General features: G+C 36.8%; 1 protein-coding gene across 2 annotated transcripts in view; it reads right to left on the bottom strand.

Moving 5' to 3' along the window:
* The window catches only part of scn5lab (sodium channel, voltage gated, type V-like, alpha b), a 127,910-nt gene that overhangs the window by 10,174 nt on the left and 100,098 nt on the right, over positions 1–17,638 (bottom strand). For both annotated transcript variants that reach the window (XM_065258918.2, XM_065258917.1), the window contains 4 exons: positions 15,840–15,960; positions 11,005–11,159; positions 8,542–8,715; positions 6,220–6,342 (listed from right to left, as the gene is read on the bottom strand). In XM_065258918.2, the coding sequence (XP_065114990.1) occupies positions 6,220–6,342; positions 8,542–8,715; positions 11,005–11,159; positions 15,840–15,960 (573 nt within the window). The remainder of the gene's footprint in view (positions 1–6,219; positions 6,343–8,541; positions 8,716–11,004; positions 11,160–15,839; positions 15,961–17,638) is intronic.

Below are 17,638 nucleotides of genomic sequence, written 5' to 3'. Positions count from 1 at the left end.
CAAAAAATCTTGAACACTAAAGTCAAGAAAAATTCATTTTGGCAGATTTTTTTGCTTGTTTATGCACAAAATTACTTTAATTTGATATTTTTGGTCTAAAAACAAGATGTATTTTCTAGGGCCATTTTGCTCATCAAGAAAAAGCATCTTAATGTAAGAATTTTTAGATATTTTTACTGAAAACAAGACAAAAATACTAATAATTTTTTTCTTGAAAATAATTTTTTGCAGTCCACAGTTTCAATTAAATTGTATATTTTTGTCTAAAAACTAGAATTATTTTTTCAGGTAATTTTGTGCATCAAGAAAATTCATCTTGCTTTTTAGATATTTTTACTGAAAACAAGAGAAAAATACAAGGTAAGAAAGTTTGCAGTGCATTTCTCATGACAGCTCCATTAATAATAAAAAATCTTAATGATGCTTAAACTGACCTCATTTTCTTCAAACAAAATGCTTTTATTTGTATATTGGGGGCAAATGGGTTTTGCGAGATTCTCTCTCTCTCACACACATACACACAATATTGTATAGGTATACACAACACTGTGCACAACAACACAAGCTGCATATAATGTATGGATCCTATTTGCAGATTTGCAAAGTGTTTCTTAACACAGTGTGAAATAAACCCATAGAGACGGTGAATCTGGCAAACCTGGTTAAGTGGGTTTATCAATGGTTGTTCTCACAGGAAGTCATCATCAATTTTCTTAACGTGCGGGGCTGTAAAACAGCGTGATGTCTAATCTGATTTGCCAGATTCATAGGAATGGAGGGCAACACCACACATTAACTTCTGTACTAAACCCTACGTATGTTTATGCAAAACATGAGTGTATGAAATGTGCATGGATGAAGTTTGCATGTAGTCAGAAATGATAATGCAGCATGTGTTGTGTGTATTAGAGAAGTGGGTGAGCGATGAAGACGGCGTGCGGGCGATGGGGCGCCGCTGGTTTCCCACATGCTAAAAGGCTTTTTTGACATTCAATTATCCAGAATACTGATGGTGTTTCCAGCAGACAGAAACAAGCTTCATCATTTTGCACTTTCTTCCTTTTACAGACTGTTTAATAATCTACCGCAGGGCCTGAATGACAACAAACAACACTACTGTACACATCCATCACAGTAATTCCCTGTAATACTGTCACAAAATGAAAAAAAAGGGTAGTGCAAGAGAAAGGAACAAGATAACACTGTTTTATTGGTGTGTTAAATTTACAAACACTGTCCATCGTGTTGCTGTTCATTATCATTTTTGTTATGCAAATCATTAGTAATGATAAATATTTTTATTTTATATACAACATTTGGATTTTGTGTTGATATTAGTACTTCATTATTTTTAATAGCATTCATTACGGATACATCTGCTTAATATGTCATTGTTTTAATTATAATATTTGATGAGCTATGTGACACATTAATCCCATAGCAAGAATCTCTAATACTGGAAAGATTTTCCCGTTTTCCTTTAAGCTTCCAGCAATAAATGAGGCAAATCCAAATCAGTCTGCATGAAGATAAAACCCATCAGATTTGATTAAATATGAAAGAGAAGTGAGAATATGAACAGATATGAAGCACAAGTGCTGGAAAAACACACATCACATTACATTAATGTTTCATTATGGGTTAGTGGAAATTATTGACAGCAATTATGAAAATTATGAAATAAGCAAATGCAAAGAAATATTCATGAGGGTTTGTATCCTTTTTTAATTTCACCATGAAATCAAAGGGAAATAAATAAGGAATGCACCGATATATCGCCCTATAATGGGTATCGGCAGATACACATTTTTCACCATCGGACTGAATTGGGTCACAACGACATCGGAAATTGCAGTTCGTACATTTTGCACTTCTGGGATTTTATGACAATTTGAAAGTAGTAGTACAAAATAAAACTATCGGTATCTATCGGTATTGGTCATTGTAAATAATTGTTAATCAGTATCGGCACAGAAATGTTCATAAATTATATTCTGGATAAAGAAAATGTTTTGCATTCTGACAAGCATATCATTTATTAAACAAAGGAATTAGGTTGAATAGCTGTCAGTACACAATGTACATTAGTACATTAAATGTAAGTGTTTGGCTAAATGTTTTGCTTGTTTTAAACACAAATTCCCTCAATTTTATGTTGTTTTTTGTCTAAAACTAGACTTATTTTCTTAGGTCATTTAGAAAAAAAACCTTGATTTAAATGTTTTTAGATATTTGTACTGAAAACAAGAAAAAAATAAGGAGTCTTTTTTTTCTTTTCTTTTTTAAAGTAAACTGTGACATATTATACCCAAAAATTATACAGTGGACTTCATACAGTTTACTAGGTTTGTGCTGATAGTCGATATCGACAATAGTCCGACATATGGATGATAGCAGGCCTTCATTGCCAAAGATGGCATGTTTGCCCATTATAGTTTTAAATTATTATTATCATCATAGTTTCACATTAACGTCCATTGCCTGCTTTTCCTTGCATTAGAGGGTTTGTGGGCTTTACTCCGTGCGAGAGAGCTTGTAAGACGCGTGGTATGAACTCCTTCTCACACCTGAACTTGTAATGTGCATGAGTCATGACAGTGTTGCCCTTAGAGTAAATTAGCTTCTTCTTTTGTCAAGTGGCTTGTCATAAATGAGTAAAAAATGAACAAATAAATAAATGAGTAAACTATTGCCTCGCTCCCAGATACTATTGTTTATCAGCGATCTCACAGGCTGACGATAAGACACAACAGTATCAGTAAAACTGATAAAAATTTGGGACCCAAAATTATTTAAACACCTGCCCATGTTTTGCTTAAGTTTTGCTTTTTGCTTTTATTGCTAATGTGAACTTTTTACACAACCGGCGAATCTAGCATTGCTTGGAAATTGGAAAAACCTGAATGTATACTTACATTTAACATTTGACAGCTATTTAACTTAATTACTTTGTGAGTCCAACAGAAGGATGAATATCAAATAGTTCTGGTCATATTTTATTACCATTATCTAAACTAAAGCGAATAAACTGTGGTAATGTGAAAAATGTTGAAGGTGTCTGAAGAAATTTTGGTTTGACTTTACACTGCAAAAAATGACTTTCTTACTTAGTATTTTTGTCTTGTTTTCAGTACAAACATCTTAAACGTTTTTAAATCAAGATGTATTTTCTTGATAAATAACATGACCTAAGAAAATAAGTTGAGTTTTTACACAAAAAATATATAAAATTTAAAGGACAAGTTCGCTATTTTACACTTAAAGCCCTGTTTTCAGATTGTTTATGGTGAAATAGAATGATTTTGACTGAAATTTCGACATTTGCGGCTGTCCTGAGAATTTTCGCGTGTTTGTGTTTCAGCTCAGACCTCTACAATGGGTTTAATGGTGCACTGGAACAATCCTTCCTAAAATGCATTAAACTTTCATTTACAAAGACGTGAAACTCACCGAGTGGTCAGGGGTGTTCAATGATATGCTCACACAAAAATCGCTGCAAAAGATGCTTTCCAACAGCTGTTTTAGCATTCGTTGTTAACTTGTGGACCTATTTTTTGTCACGATCGGTTAAACACCGGAAAATGGAAACAAAAGGAAGAACCCAAACGCAAGGATACAAAAATATAACTATGAATTTATTTATAACAGAAAAACCCACGAGGGGGTAAAACAGAGGAAAACCAAAACACGGGAACAAAACAGGAACTGGAAACAGAGCACACGGAAGACATGGAACTCTGAACATTCAACAACGCACGCGCACAACACAGAGAACGTGAGGGCATTATAAAGACAGCACATCAATGGGGAACAGGTGAACATAATTAATCACGTAAGACATGAATACATAAGGGAGTAGGGTAAAAGTGACAAGACACTGGGAACACGTGTCACACATATGATGTGAAAACACACGTGTTCCCACGTAAACACAATGCTGCCATAGCCTTGCCCTCTAACATCCGACCTGGATAATAACCAAGGTCAGGCAAGACCATGACAGCCACAAAACACTGGGAACACGTGGAAGCCACACATACTATATGACTCCACATGTTCCCACACAGAACATAGTACTGTCATGGTCTTGCCAAATACACTCAGACCTGAGTCTATTACGAAAGGTCTGGCAAGCCCATGACATTTTTCTAAACGCCTCACACCCGAATATTCTTCCGTTGAGAGCTTGAATAATAGACACTCCAGCCCAGGTGGTGGCGCTAATCTGCCATTGCCAATTGCAAGAATACAAACAAAGTTCCCGGCGCGGAGTAATACCGTACCTCACAGCACAACTAATACAAGTCAATGGAGTTGGTAAAAACTACGATAAAACCTGTTGGAATGCGTATTTTGCAGCGATTTTTGTGTGAGCATACCAGTGAACAACCCTGACCACTCGGTGAGTTTCACGTCTTTGTAAACGAAAGTTTAATGCATTTTAGGAAGGATTGTTCCAGTGCACCATTAAACCCATTGTAAAGGTGAAACACAAATCCCCCAAAATTCTCGGGGCAGCCGCATATGTCGACATTTCAGTCAAAACCGTTCTATTTCATCTTATTACACGGCTCTCTGGAATGCTTGATTCTGATTGGTCAGTTGAGACATTTGCAGGTTCGTTCTTTTCAAATAATAACCGCTCCAAAATAATAACGCATAGCCGGACTACTTGTACGAGTAAAATCGCTCCGCGCCAATAAAGATCAATAAAGATTTCTGTCTGTTTGGCGCCATCTTGTGACAAACACTCGACAACCACGACAAGACACAGAGAGCTTACTGAGACAAAAATAGAGCATGACGAAGCCAACACACAAAAAAATACAGAATGGGGATTAAAACTTCTCAAAGACTGGCTAAAAGAGAAAAAATGGAGACAGACAAGTATGAAGCAGAGGATCTTAATAAGGTATTACGATCATTTTATGCATTATTCGCGGAAGGATAAAAATGTTAATTTAAAACAAATATGCCAATAAAATGTTTCAAATTCATATTCATGTCGTTTTTTTTCTTATGTGGCAAGTAGCCGTGTAATAAGCGGGATAATGTAGAGGCAGCCGGTAGTTATCGGGAAATAAGCCCCTTCAGTGTGATACAAGACCCTCCGCTTCGCGTCGGGTCCTGATCACACTGTCGGGGCTTATTTCCCGATAACTACCGGCTGCCTCTACATTATCCCTTACATATACAATCTGAAAACAGGGCTTTAAGTGTAAAATACCGAACTTGTCCTTTAAGTGAATTTGTGCTTAAAACAAGCTAACAAATCTGCCAATAGGGTAAGAAAGTTTTTCCTGTCTAAAACTGCAAAAAATGACTTTCTTAGTTAGTATTTTTGTCCTGTTTTAAGCACAAATAAATTCTCAAGTCAAGATGCATTTTTTTGATGAGCAAAATAACCTAAGAAAATAAGTCTAGTTTTAAGACAAAAAATAATAAATTTAAGTGAATTTGTGGATTAAACAAGCAAAAAAATATTTTTCTTAAACACTTAATTCAAGAAAAGTGTAAGAAAAATGTGCTTACCCCATTGCCAGATTTTTTTGCTTGTTTAATCCACAAATTCACTCAAATTTGATACATTTTGTCTAAAAACTTATAGGTAATTTTGCTCATCAAGAAAAACATCTTGAATTTTTAGATATTTTTACTGAAAACAAAAATACTAAGTAAAAAAAGTCATTTTTATATATATATATACACACTGCAAAAAATTATTTTCAAGAAAAGAAATTCTTCGTATTTTTGTCTTGTTTTCAGTAAAAATATCTAAAAATTCTTAAATTAAGATGCTTTTCCAAGATGAGCAAAACGACCCAAGAAAATAAGTCTAGTTTTTATAACAAAAATATCAAATTTAAGTGATTTTGTGCATAAAACAAGCAAAAAAATCTGCCAATGGGGTAAGCAAATTTATCTTGAATTTCGTGTTTAAGAAAAATTTTCACGATTTTTTGCTTACCCCATTGCCAGATTTTTTTCTTGTTTTATGCACAAAATCACTTACATTTGATATTTTTGGTATAAAAACTAGACTGTTTTTTGTGGGTTGTTTTGCTCATCAAGAAAAAGCATCTTAATTTAAGAATTTGTAGATATTTTTACTGAAAACAAGACAAATACTAAAAATGTTTTTCTTGAAGATAATTTTTTGCAGTTTAGACAGAGAAAGAGAGAGAGAGAGAGAGAGACAGATAAGTGAGTGTCTCTTACCCTCATGCCTTCAAATCTGGACAGCGCTCTCAGTGGTCTGAGCGCTCTCAGCGTTCTGAGTGATTTGATGGCAGCGAAGTCCGAGTAACCGAGCGTGTTTGCTACAAGGCTGACTAGTGACACCTACGAATGACACAAAGTACAGAAGAAAGAGAAGATAGAAACGCAGCATTAGGAGAAAAATATAAGTCACGAGCTCCATCAGTACCTGCAAAAAAAAGTTTAGAAAAAACTGGATTGAGACGCTTCTCTCCTAGGAGAAAGAAGAGGATTATTAGTTGTTTTCTGGGAAACCCGGTTCCAGTGATCCGATAAATCCTGTAGAAAGCTTGACACGTGTTAGTGGTTAGTTTTGTGTTTAAATAACGTGGGCTGGGTTTTATCCCCCTCTCTTGACCTGGTAAAGAATGAAAGGGTTGTTCAGAGCGCAGCTTTAACTCGTCTATCGAGTGCACTTAAAAGACACCAGCGGTGACGGGCCCAGGTCGGAGCGGGTCTTACCCTCATCCCAGCAAAGCGAGACACAGCTCGGAGAGGTCGCAGGGCCCGCAGTGTCCTTAGAACCCGCATGGTACCGATTTGGTCATAATCGAGCGCATGCGCCACCAGACCAAACACTGACACCTGTGTGAATTAAATTATAGTTGCTTTAGTAACACCAGACACTGATTTAACCCGTACACAATCAAACGTGATGAGTTTGGTCCACAATGTGGTGATTGTGCTTTTTGCACCCAATAAGGCAAAATTAAAATTGCCCAAATAATGCTTATGTAGTTTTCATAATTAGCAGAAATTTCTTTTAAAGGTGCAGCGTGTAAATTTTAGTGGCATCTAGTTGTGAGGTTGCCCAAATGAAGTCCATTTAAAAAGATTTGCTATATTTACAGTAGGAAATGTACAAAATATCTTAAAGAGCCACAAAGATCCAAAATCGAAAATGATCTGTATTTCAGTGTGTCATGTAGCTGTCCATCAATGTAAACAATGTGCAAAGTAGTTAAACCAAAAAGTGCACGATTAATAAAGTTATTGGCTTCTAAAGTAGGGAGTCGACTCTGAATCGCTCAAATGAGTCGTCATATGGATTGAATCTCTTGCCTGACTTTATCCACGTGATATCAACACTTTGCACAATAATCTCCACCTACAGCCTTGCCCGCGGGAGAAATAAAACACAGCTAGTGTGTAAACATCATATCACGCTGTGTTTTCAGTTTGTGTTGTTTTCACTACCAAAGGATGAAGATATATGAAGAATCAGTGGTTAAAATTACTTTTTCACGGAGGGATTTACTAGACATTTGGCTGTGAAGAATCAGTCTCTGTCAGTTGACCAATCAGAGCAGAGTAGGCTACTGAAAGGTGGGGTTTAGGCAGACTGAGTCGTTGAACGGCTTCACACGAATTGTTTGGGGATCTCTGAGAAATGGGGTAATTTTAAATTTATATTTTGAGAAAATTACAGTGTTTTTTGACCTTGCATGCATTTAAACTTGTTGTCCAGGACTTATAAACAGTGATAGGACGCTTAAAATTGGCATCTTACTGGCATTTTCAAAGGAGCAACTTGCTTAATATCCTAAAGATTTTTTCAATGTGTTGTTGTCTATTGCTACAAATCTACCCGTGCTACTTAAGACATATATTGCAGATATACATTTTATCAGTATGTGGAGTCTCTCTGGAAATCGAACCCTTGATGTTAAACATTACGTACTACCAGTTGAGAAACACCATGATATAAAAAACATAAAACCATGAAAGGTCTGAAATATGAGAAATATGAGCCTTTGTAAATAACACAACAATCATTATTAGATCATTTTATCCCACATTTTTCAAAGACATGAAAATATGCAAGTCATGTGTTATTAACCTTGAATTAAAATTTTCTATGAAAAATTCAGTTTTATGGTCGTGGGATAATGTAGTGAACTACTGTACTTTGCAATTAATCGTGATTAATATTTTGAATACTTTGCAAACAGGAAGTGCTCTGGTCATGTGACATTTTACACTAACCACGTTACACTACACTGCATTTAATTAAAACCCTTTTCCCATATTTGCTGGAATTGCACTAAAACACCATCCAGTCAAATTTTAAGAGCTTTATAAATGTAAATCTTCTTTACTGTGACCAATGGAATTATCAATCAATCATCTTTCACAATTACTCATAAAAACATGATAATATAAATATATCATTCATATACGTATTATATCTTACATGAAAATATAAAATCTTTTTTTTATAATGCTGTAAAATATATAATTTTTCTTACTCTGCACATTAGGAAAGTGAAGTGATGTACTTACATCCACGATCAGAAAGTCCAGCCAGCACCAGTAGTTGGTAAAATATTTCCTGAAGCCGTAAGCGATCCACTTTAAACTCATTTCCAAGATAAAGATGTAGGTGAAGATTTTATCTGCGTATTCCAGCACCACTTTTACCACTTTCCTCTGTTCAATGTAAATGTCTTCGAAAGCCTTTCAGCAGAAAAACAAACACAAGATTTATCTGGTACTGTATACTTCTTATATTTTGTGTGTGAGAACTGCGTAATGAGACGCAACAACAAATGATTAATAAGAAACCAAGCTGTACCAAAACATTCACCATATTTTTGGATTGCAGAAGAGCATAAATCACACAGACTTTAATGATCCTTTATGGTTCTTTTGTAATTTTTGGAGCTCAGCTGCGTAAATAAATTCCCATTGAGAACATTAACAACATGAAAGATTTTTGGCTACCACAGAGGAAAGAAAGTCATGAAAGTGTTTGAAGGTGAATAAATGACGCCAGAAGTTTTCAGAGCGTATGTCTGAGCAGTTTCACCAGCAGTACATACGTGCAGACAACATCTGTGTCCACCGCAGGTTTCTGCAGACGCTGCTGTTTTTCATTTTCTGCTTATGTTTTCATGAGTAATCATTCAAACGGCGGTCTGAAAGAGCAGCTGCTCGCTGAAACTGCGGGTAAATGCCACTAAAATACCAGCCGGTCGGGTGCACACCTGGCACCCGGGCAGAACACTGACATTAGACCCATACTGTGAGTCAGATATCTCTGTACACCACACAGGCCTCTGATCTTGTACAGTGTTATATAACAGCATACAGCGAGGACATGATGAAGGTTTTCTTCTGGTTTTATTGTTTCCGTGGCTGTGTTAGGAAAAATCTTACATAGACAGAACTGGCCATGATACTTCAAATGACCATCAAAACAAAATCTGACTTTCCTTGCATTTTAGTTGACAAGCAAATGTTTGGTCTTTATTATCTTTGACCATAATGATCATAAACTTGCTTTGTCTCAAAGACTTTTATATATGAACTTAATCAAGACCTCTACTACTTTATATAATGGAAAAATACATACGCTATTTGATAAGTACTTATATTTATAAAAGTTTAAACCGTTATGATATTACTTATAATAATATAATGATATTGTCATTGCTACCCATCGAAAAAGACCAATTAAAACCAGTCTTGGTCTCCCAGCCTGATTAAGCTGGTGTAGCAGGCTGGTTTTGGGGGTGTTTTAGACACTTATTAGCTGGTCTTAGCTGGTCAGGTTGAAAGACCAGCTGACCCACAGCTTAAACCAACTTGACCAGGATAAGCTGGTTGGCTGGTCTTAGCTGGTTTAAGATGAAAGTGTCTGTTCTTACAGCCTGGTGGGTCAGCTGGTCTCCCCACCTGACCAGTTAAGACCAGCTAAAAAAGAGGCTAAAACCCCTCTAAAACCAGCCTGTTAAACAAGCTTAAACCAACTTGACCAGGCTGCAAGTTTGGCCAGTTTGACTTAACTGGTTGGCTGGTCCTAGCTGGTTTAAAATGGATGTATCTGGTCTTCCATTCTGGTCAAGCTGGTGGGTCAGCTGGTCTCCTCGCCTGGCCGGCTAAGACCAGCTAAAAAACCCCTCTAAAACCAGCCTGTTAAACAAGCTTAACCAGCTAAAACCAGGCAGGAAGACCAGCCGACCCACCAGCTTAAACCAACTTGACAAGCCTGCAAGCTTGGCCAGTTTGGCTAATCTGGTTGGCTAGTCTTAGCTCGTTGAAAATTGAATTATCTGGTCTTACAGCCTGGTCAAGCTGGTGTGTCAACTGGTCTCCTAACATGACCAGCTAAGACGAGCTTGACCAGCTAAAAAAGTGGCCTTAACTTTTCTAAAACCAGCCTGCTAGTACCAGCTTAACCAGCTTAAATCAGGCTGGAAGACCAGGTAAAACCAGCCAACCAGTTTAGTAAACAAATCTGAACCTCTAAAAAATGTTTAAAAAATCTACAAATCAAACATGGTGGTGCTTAATTAATAAAGATTAAACTAAAGACGATTATCTCACAACACGACTAATGGTCTGTGGCACGTGCTGATGTAGATTAGCGTCAGTAGATAGCTGCGTGTTGTCGTGACAGGAGATGACCAGCGGGCCATCGGCCACCTCAGGACATCAGCAGGAAACACACCGTCACATTCTGCACACTGTTCTCAAGTCAGTTTCTTTGCAGGGTGTGAGGTCAATGTGGATAAAGCTGTGACCGGTTCACTGAAGCTAGCAGATGAAGAGCCGGACATGATTACAGCCTATTCCTATCAAAATCTTAAAGCAACCCATCCAGAGACTGAAAATACTGCAGTGAACATCTCAACCATACAGGGTAAAAAAAACCTACAGATTAAAACTCTGTCATCATTTATTCACCATTATTTATCTTTAAACACAAGCAACTCAATCGAACTGTCTGAGACTGAAGCTCACCAGAGCTCCGCTGCTGAGGAGGATCATGAAGATGATGAAGGTCTCAAACCAGCTGTGCTCCACAATCTGATAACACGTCTTCCTCAGACGCCACCAGGCTCGTCCCAAACCTTCAGATGTGTTAATGTCACAGCACCGAAACCGCCGTATGCACACTGAAAAAACCAACAATTCAAAGAGATTGAGAAGATGAATCTTCAGAAAATCAGGTTTAAAGAATAAAAGTCATGTTTCACAATACAGAATCATACAGCATGTTTATTAAAACCTTTACACATTTAACAAACTTCAATTCAATGCTCTTTACATTTTAAGCAAGTAAAAATATTTAACATGCTTTAAACCTATAAATGCAAAGTTCTGTCATAGATCAAGTATGAATTGCTTCATGTATAGATTATTGATTTATAGATAAGGTCGAGAGAGAAAAAGGGACTTTATACACCTGGTCACTTCATGCGTTTTCTCTGATCAGATAGCTATCCGACCATAAGTTTTTTAAGACAGAGTAATGAATAGTGTATTTGCATTTTGTGCGGGAATAGAAGATCGGATTGATATCCGTTTTGCCAAGATGCATTTAAGTGTCTGAATGTAAATGAAACAATTTTAAGAAAACACATGAAGTGACCAGATGTAAAAAGGTCCTAAATGAAACAAAACTTTTCACTTATTCAGACTTCTCCACTTTCAAATGCTTTTTACAAAAACAACACTTTTAACACTTCAGAGAGCATGAAAAGATCACAAACAGCTGTGAAGATCAATAGCTGAAATGCATTTCTGTCTAAAACAGATAGAAAAAATGATGTAGTCAGCGTTTGTCTGTTGTTAAAGGTCCACGTCTCTGTTAATCTCGCCGTCTCTCCCTCCAGACGCTGCTGTCATATGACATAATTCCAGTCGTCTATAACAATAATCACTGCCACCAAATCCCACTTTAGCATCTCACAGTCGTCAAAGCGTCTCCATTACAGCCATCTGAGCTCCTCTAAATTAACTTATTCCCTGTAAACTTAATAACAGGGTTATGGTAACAGGGTTCTCTCAACTCAATTTGTCCCGTCGCTCTTTCCGTCGGCAGACTCACTCATTCTTCAAACACCCGAGAATCATTGTTTCCTAAACAATTACCAGCAGTCAAAGTAAAAGCTGCAGAGTGATGTCATTACTGACAGGAAACACACGTGTGCACGATACGCTGATGCTGAACAAACATATAAAGAATCTCACCAGCGCTAAGACTCACTGATATTGATCATAACATCGTATCTTACTGTCATTGATATATAAGTGAACAAATAGCAGAGCGACTCAGATTACATGTAGGCATACAAAGCGAATTACAGAGCATTACAATATATATATATATATTTTTTAGTATCAGTATGTGTGTTACCTGGGATCGAACCCATGACCTTTTGTGCAGCAAATTAGCCATTACATCACAGCATTCTGACACTGCAAAGGTTGTGGGTTCGATTCCTAGGTAAAGTAAGGTACTGTATGAGCAATTCCAGCGTCATTAATGTAATTTTTTCAGTCAAAACTTTAAATTGAAATTCTCAGCGCACGCATTTATTACCAATATAATTGATGATAGGGTCCTACGACTACTTTGTAGTAATTCTGTGAATGCAAAACAGATATAATAATATGTAGAAGAGATGGCTCTTCAAAGAACAAATAATATAAAAAATTTTGTGTGAGCATTTATGAGGAAGAAACGTTAATGGACATGACAGGTCTGAAAGTTGGGCTTACAAAAAATTATAATTTAAAATGTGTAAGAGACCTTGCATGGGTATTTAAACCTTCCATGGTATATTGCATAGAATTGCTCTTATAATTAATTGTCCTCGAAATGAAATTTTGTTGTGGACTACATGCTGCTGTTTATCTATGTACATAGAAAATAAACAAACAGTAATTCTTATCAACAAATAACTAATTATTTATAAGGTGATACAAACAAAAAGTTTTTGTATCAGTTAAAATTACAAAATGGGACGCATCTACCAGAGGAAAACATTTCATAACGTGGATACAAGAATTGAGTTTGATTATCTAAAATTTTCTGCATCTTATTAAAAGGATTATTCCACTTTCATAAATAAAGATAATTTACTCATCCCCATGTCATCTAAGATCGAGAAAAAATTTTAGTTTTTTTAAAGGAAAAAATAGTGGACTTTAACCTTTTGAAAAGCACCCCCACTTTAGCCCAAACCATGAAAAGACCATTATAAGCATAACTCCTCTTTCTCCACACTTATATAAACTGGAGCGGTAGTTTCACATACATCACGTTCGGGTTTGAAAGTACTTCTTTTTTATAGGTTTATTGAGGATGCTTTGCTAGATATGGCCCTTATTCCTTGGTTGGGATCATTTAGAGCCCTTTGATGCTGCATTAAAACAGTAAACTGTTGGGGTCCACTAAAGTCCACTAATGTTTTCCCTCAAAAAACTTTATTTCTTTTTGACAAAAAAAAACATAAACATAAATATCTTGGATGACATCGGGGTACGTAAATTATCAAGATTTTTTTATGAAAGTGGAGTAATCCTTTAAGAATGCATTTCTTATATAATTCATGAGGATAACTATATTCTTCCTAAGAATTTTCCCTCCTGTTAATACCAGATCACACACATACTGATAAATGAAATGTGTAGATTAAAGACACTTGTCTGCTAAATGGATAAATGTAAATGCATGGAGTGACTTTTGCACAGGCAGAAAATCTACTTCTTAAATGTCACCATCATTTTATTAGCAGCTGTTGGAAAATTAACGCCAAAGGCCATCAGTCAAGCATTCAGAAGCGTATCCGTTTATTTCCTAGAAATGATCAGGAAAACGTTTCCTTGCTTTGAAAGTGAAATAACACTTTTATTAAATTCTCTTTAAGCGTTTTTTTTTTTTTTAGTAAAAACAGAGAGAAATGTGTGCGTTCTCCTCTGTGAATTTCTCTTTAAATCAGGTGAATCTGCCCTTTTCACTTTCCCAGCAGAAAGCTGTTGACTGATTCAATTAAATCATGTTCAAGTGTGCCATTATTCGATTTATAGGTGAGAAATTCATTTCTGCTTCCCCGTCTGAAGTGAGGGGTGAGGAGGGGCACATCATGTCATTTCAGTATTATCAGAGGAAATACATGCTAGCACATTTCCCATAAATCATTTACTCTTTTTTTGAGTTTATGAGCTGTCATGCAAACCTATCTGACCGCTTTCTGCCACGTGGCAATAAAATGCACATTATACACAAAAAGAGAGAACCAACTTCAGCTTACACAGCAAACACAAAGACATTTCAAATCATTCGGGATTTACTTTGATTGTTAGCTTTTTTGTGTGCTTCTATTTGGGATGTGCAAAACACTTTTTATGGATGTGTTATGTAAATGATAGTCGACTGGTGTATCTTTAGGCTGTTGACAAAAACAAATCTTTCTTATTGACATTAAGCGCCTCCCTTCAATGCCTTAATGGGCACCTATCATGCAAAATCCACTTTTATAAGGTGTTTGGAGATAATGTGTGTTAAAAAAAAGGAAAAAAATCCACCCACTATTTGTTTTTTCATTCTCATTAAACCAAAGCAGTCTCATTAGACGTGCCGTTTTTGATTCCTAATCAATGTGAGGTCACACTGATAAAGCCCCACCCACTAACAGTCCTGCATTAACATACTTTTTACCCTCAGCGAGTTGTACGCTATCCAAAATATCTCAATAGTGATTGTTATTGTCTAATCAGATCTATGTTAACTAAAAGTGCTCACTGTCTGTTTGTAAGGAAATGATGAGCTGTAGCTCATTTGCATTTAAAGGAACAGACATTAAAATAGCGCCTTTTTCCCATCCAAATAGGGTCATCTTTGACATGATATAATAAATGATCTGTGGGGTATTTTAAGGTGAAACTTCACAGACACATTCTGGACAGACCTGAGATATTACATCTTGTAAAGAGGCCATAATAGGTGCCCTTTAACTGAGAGATATTCAACAGATAAATACAATAAAGGTTAAGACCAATCACTATTTATTGCACTAAACTATAAAAGACATTTAAACTACAGAAGGGTCTTCTCATGAGCCATTTGACCAGAGCAAAGCCATCAAAACAGACCAGTATAACCAGTTTGCCCCTGCTTGAAGATCAGCTAACCCGTCAAACACAAACTCAACAGACCGTTTACTATTCACCCTGCGTCTACGTCAGCAAGAGATGTTTAAAATGGATTGGTGGGTCGATCCATTGTGTACAAAATTAAATATGGAAAGTCAGTCTTCATCAAATTACCACGGGACCATTTCTCCTCTGACAGAGCTTTTCAAATCTTTGCTGACACAGGACATTAAATTTAATGCCCCGCTGCCCTTTTAAATGTCAGTTAATTGTTTAATGTTTTATATAAAACCACATCTGTTTCAGAACGAAGCGATACAGGGCAACAGAAAGCATGTGCTGCTGAAAGTATTTCACTGAGCCATGAACCAGACTTACAACATTTCATCTGAACCCATGAAGCTTTGCAAATGATCCAATCATAATATAATGATGATGTTTAATAATCAATCAATTACCTAATGGGCGGTCACTGTTCTGTTTACACAGAAATGACAGCGAGATCTCAGATTGGTGGATTTCTTTTCAAAACTATGGATAATGTGGTTCTTCACTGGGAATATTGTTAATTAAAAATGATTTAGGTTTTAAAAAAGGGAAGATTTAATCACATGGACTCAAGCAGAGCTCATGGTGAGGCTGTCTGGAAAGATTTATGTTATCTCTCTAAAATGAGGGGTTTGGGTGTTACCCACCATCAGGAAAACAGTTCTCTGGCTCCATAGCTTCTTCAGCCATCTCAGAGTATTCATCCTCTTCCTCGCCGGGTTTCCTCAGGTCAATCGTGCTGCCCTCTGATAGGCTGGTGTCATCCTTCTGAAAAACAAGAAAACCATCAGGTCAGTTGGGTTCTTACACTTTCTGACTGATGAATTTATATCACAGCTTCGTGATCTTTCAGGTTATATGTGAATTTTGTAAATCATTTTGATTTAGGCCAATTTGGGAACCAGTCACTACAGCTTAAAAGCAAGAGCAATATCTAATATCAACACTCCAAAAAATGGTGGGTTGTTGGACAGGACGCACCATTGGGTTAAAAATTACCTAATGCTGGGTTATTGCAACCCAACTGCTGGATTTCAGAGCATAACATTAACTCATTCCCCACCAGCCTTTTTTAGGGGTCAAGCCCAAAAGGGGTGAAGACCCCTATTGTATCCGTTAGTTTTCTTTTTATTATTTTTCTTCCTCCTCCGCAATTGTGGTCTATGGTAGCCCATAGAACCGTACGTAGGAAAGTTATGAAATTTGGCACACTGATAGATGACGGTCCAATAATATCCACAGCAAATTTTAAGCCTCTATCTTAAACCCGCTAGCGCCACCAACAGTCCAAAATTCCTTGGGTCAAGACGATTCGACTAGACCTTATGACGTAATTTTCCGTCATGAAAATTTTTCCGCAATTTTGATAAACCAATCTGTGGTCGTATAGCGCATCAACTAACTTTACGTAGAGTGCAAAAAAAACAGATTTTAGGCTGGATCTTCTGCAAACTTAGGCCTATTGATACGACACTTGGTACATGTGATGACAGTCAAGATCTGAGGGTGCATGCAGAATTTCGTCACAGCGCCACCTAGCGGTCAAACGAATATTTTACATGCCTATAACTTTGGCTGCGGTCGATGTATTTTCATGCGGCTTGTTTCTTACGAGTCCTGAATAGTTGCAGAGTCCAACGATACCGCCTAGTGATGGAATGCATATTTTACATGCCTATAACTTTGGCTGTGGTCAACATATTTTCATGGGACTTCTTTCATAGGAGTCCTGGGGCCGGATTCACGAAAACATTCTTAAGACAAAAAATAAGAAAGTTCTTAAGATAAATTATAAGAAGTGCGTAAGAATGTTCCTAAGTGCAATTCTCAAACATTTCTTAAGAAGTTCTCAATTTTTTTCTTAAGAATATCTTAAATTTGTGTCTTACGAATAAAATGACAAGCTTTAAATGAATTATACCCTGCTAATGAGGTAACAATAAATTTATCCATTAATCTTTTGACTACCTTGCGATCATTAACGCGATACAAACGTGATGCATTAAGACTACCACAGGATGTTATTCGCTGTTGTAACAGAGGTCAGCTAGTATTAAGGCGGTGCGGTGCGTAAATATAAATCCATAATGTCCCAATCGGTCCGTCATGCGGGCCGAGCGCTCTGAGTGTGCGTGCTTCACTCTCCGTGCCCAAGGCTTTCGTCTCCCGCGACCCGCGCTCACGCGTCAAGAGACGGACGCGGAGGGTCAAGCATGCCCGCAGTTTCGGAGCCCTCGACTCACATGACGGAGCGATTACCGGTCCGCCTCCCGCTTAGAGCGACTTTAAGCTGTTAAGTAATTTCACAATGAATAGGCTATTACGGAGGAAGTTACATGTTTGCTAATATTATCACTAATACTTACTTGTGTTGTATGACATATTACTGAGTAAGCTATTAAACTTCATTATATGAGTGTTGAATTCCTCTTTAAACTAATCTATG

The sequence above is a fragment of the Paramisgurnus dabryanus genome, chromosome 22, assembly GCF_030506205.2.
Source record: "Paramisgurnus dabryanus chromosome 22, PD_genome_1.1, whole genome shotgun sequence".
Lineage (NCBI taxonomy): Eukaryota > Metazoa > Chordata > Actinopteri > Cypriniformes > Cobitidae > Paramisgurnus > Paramisgurnus dabryanus.
The sequence above is the reverse complement of the archived record's forward strand: the minus strand, read 5'-3'. Positions and strand labels throughout refer to the sequence as shown.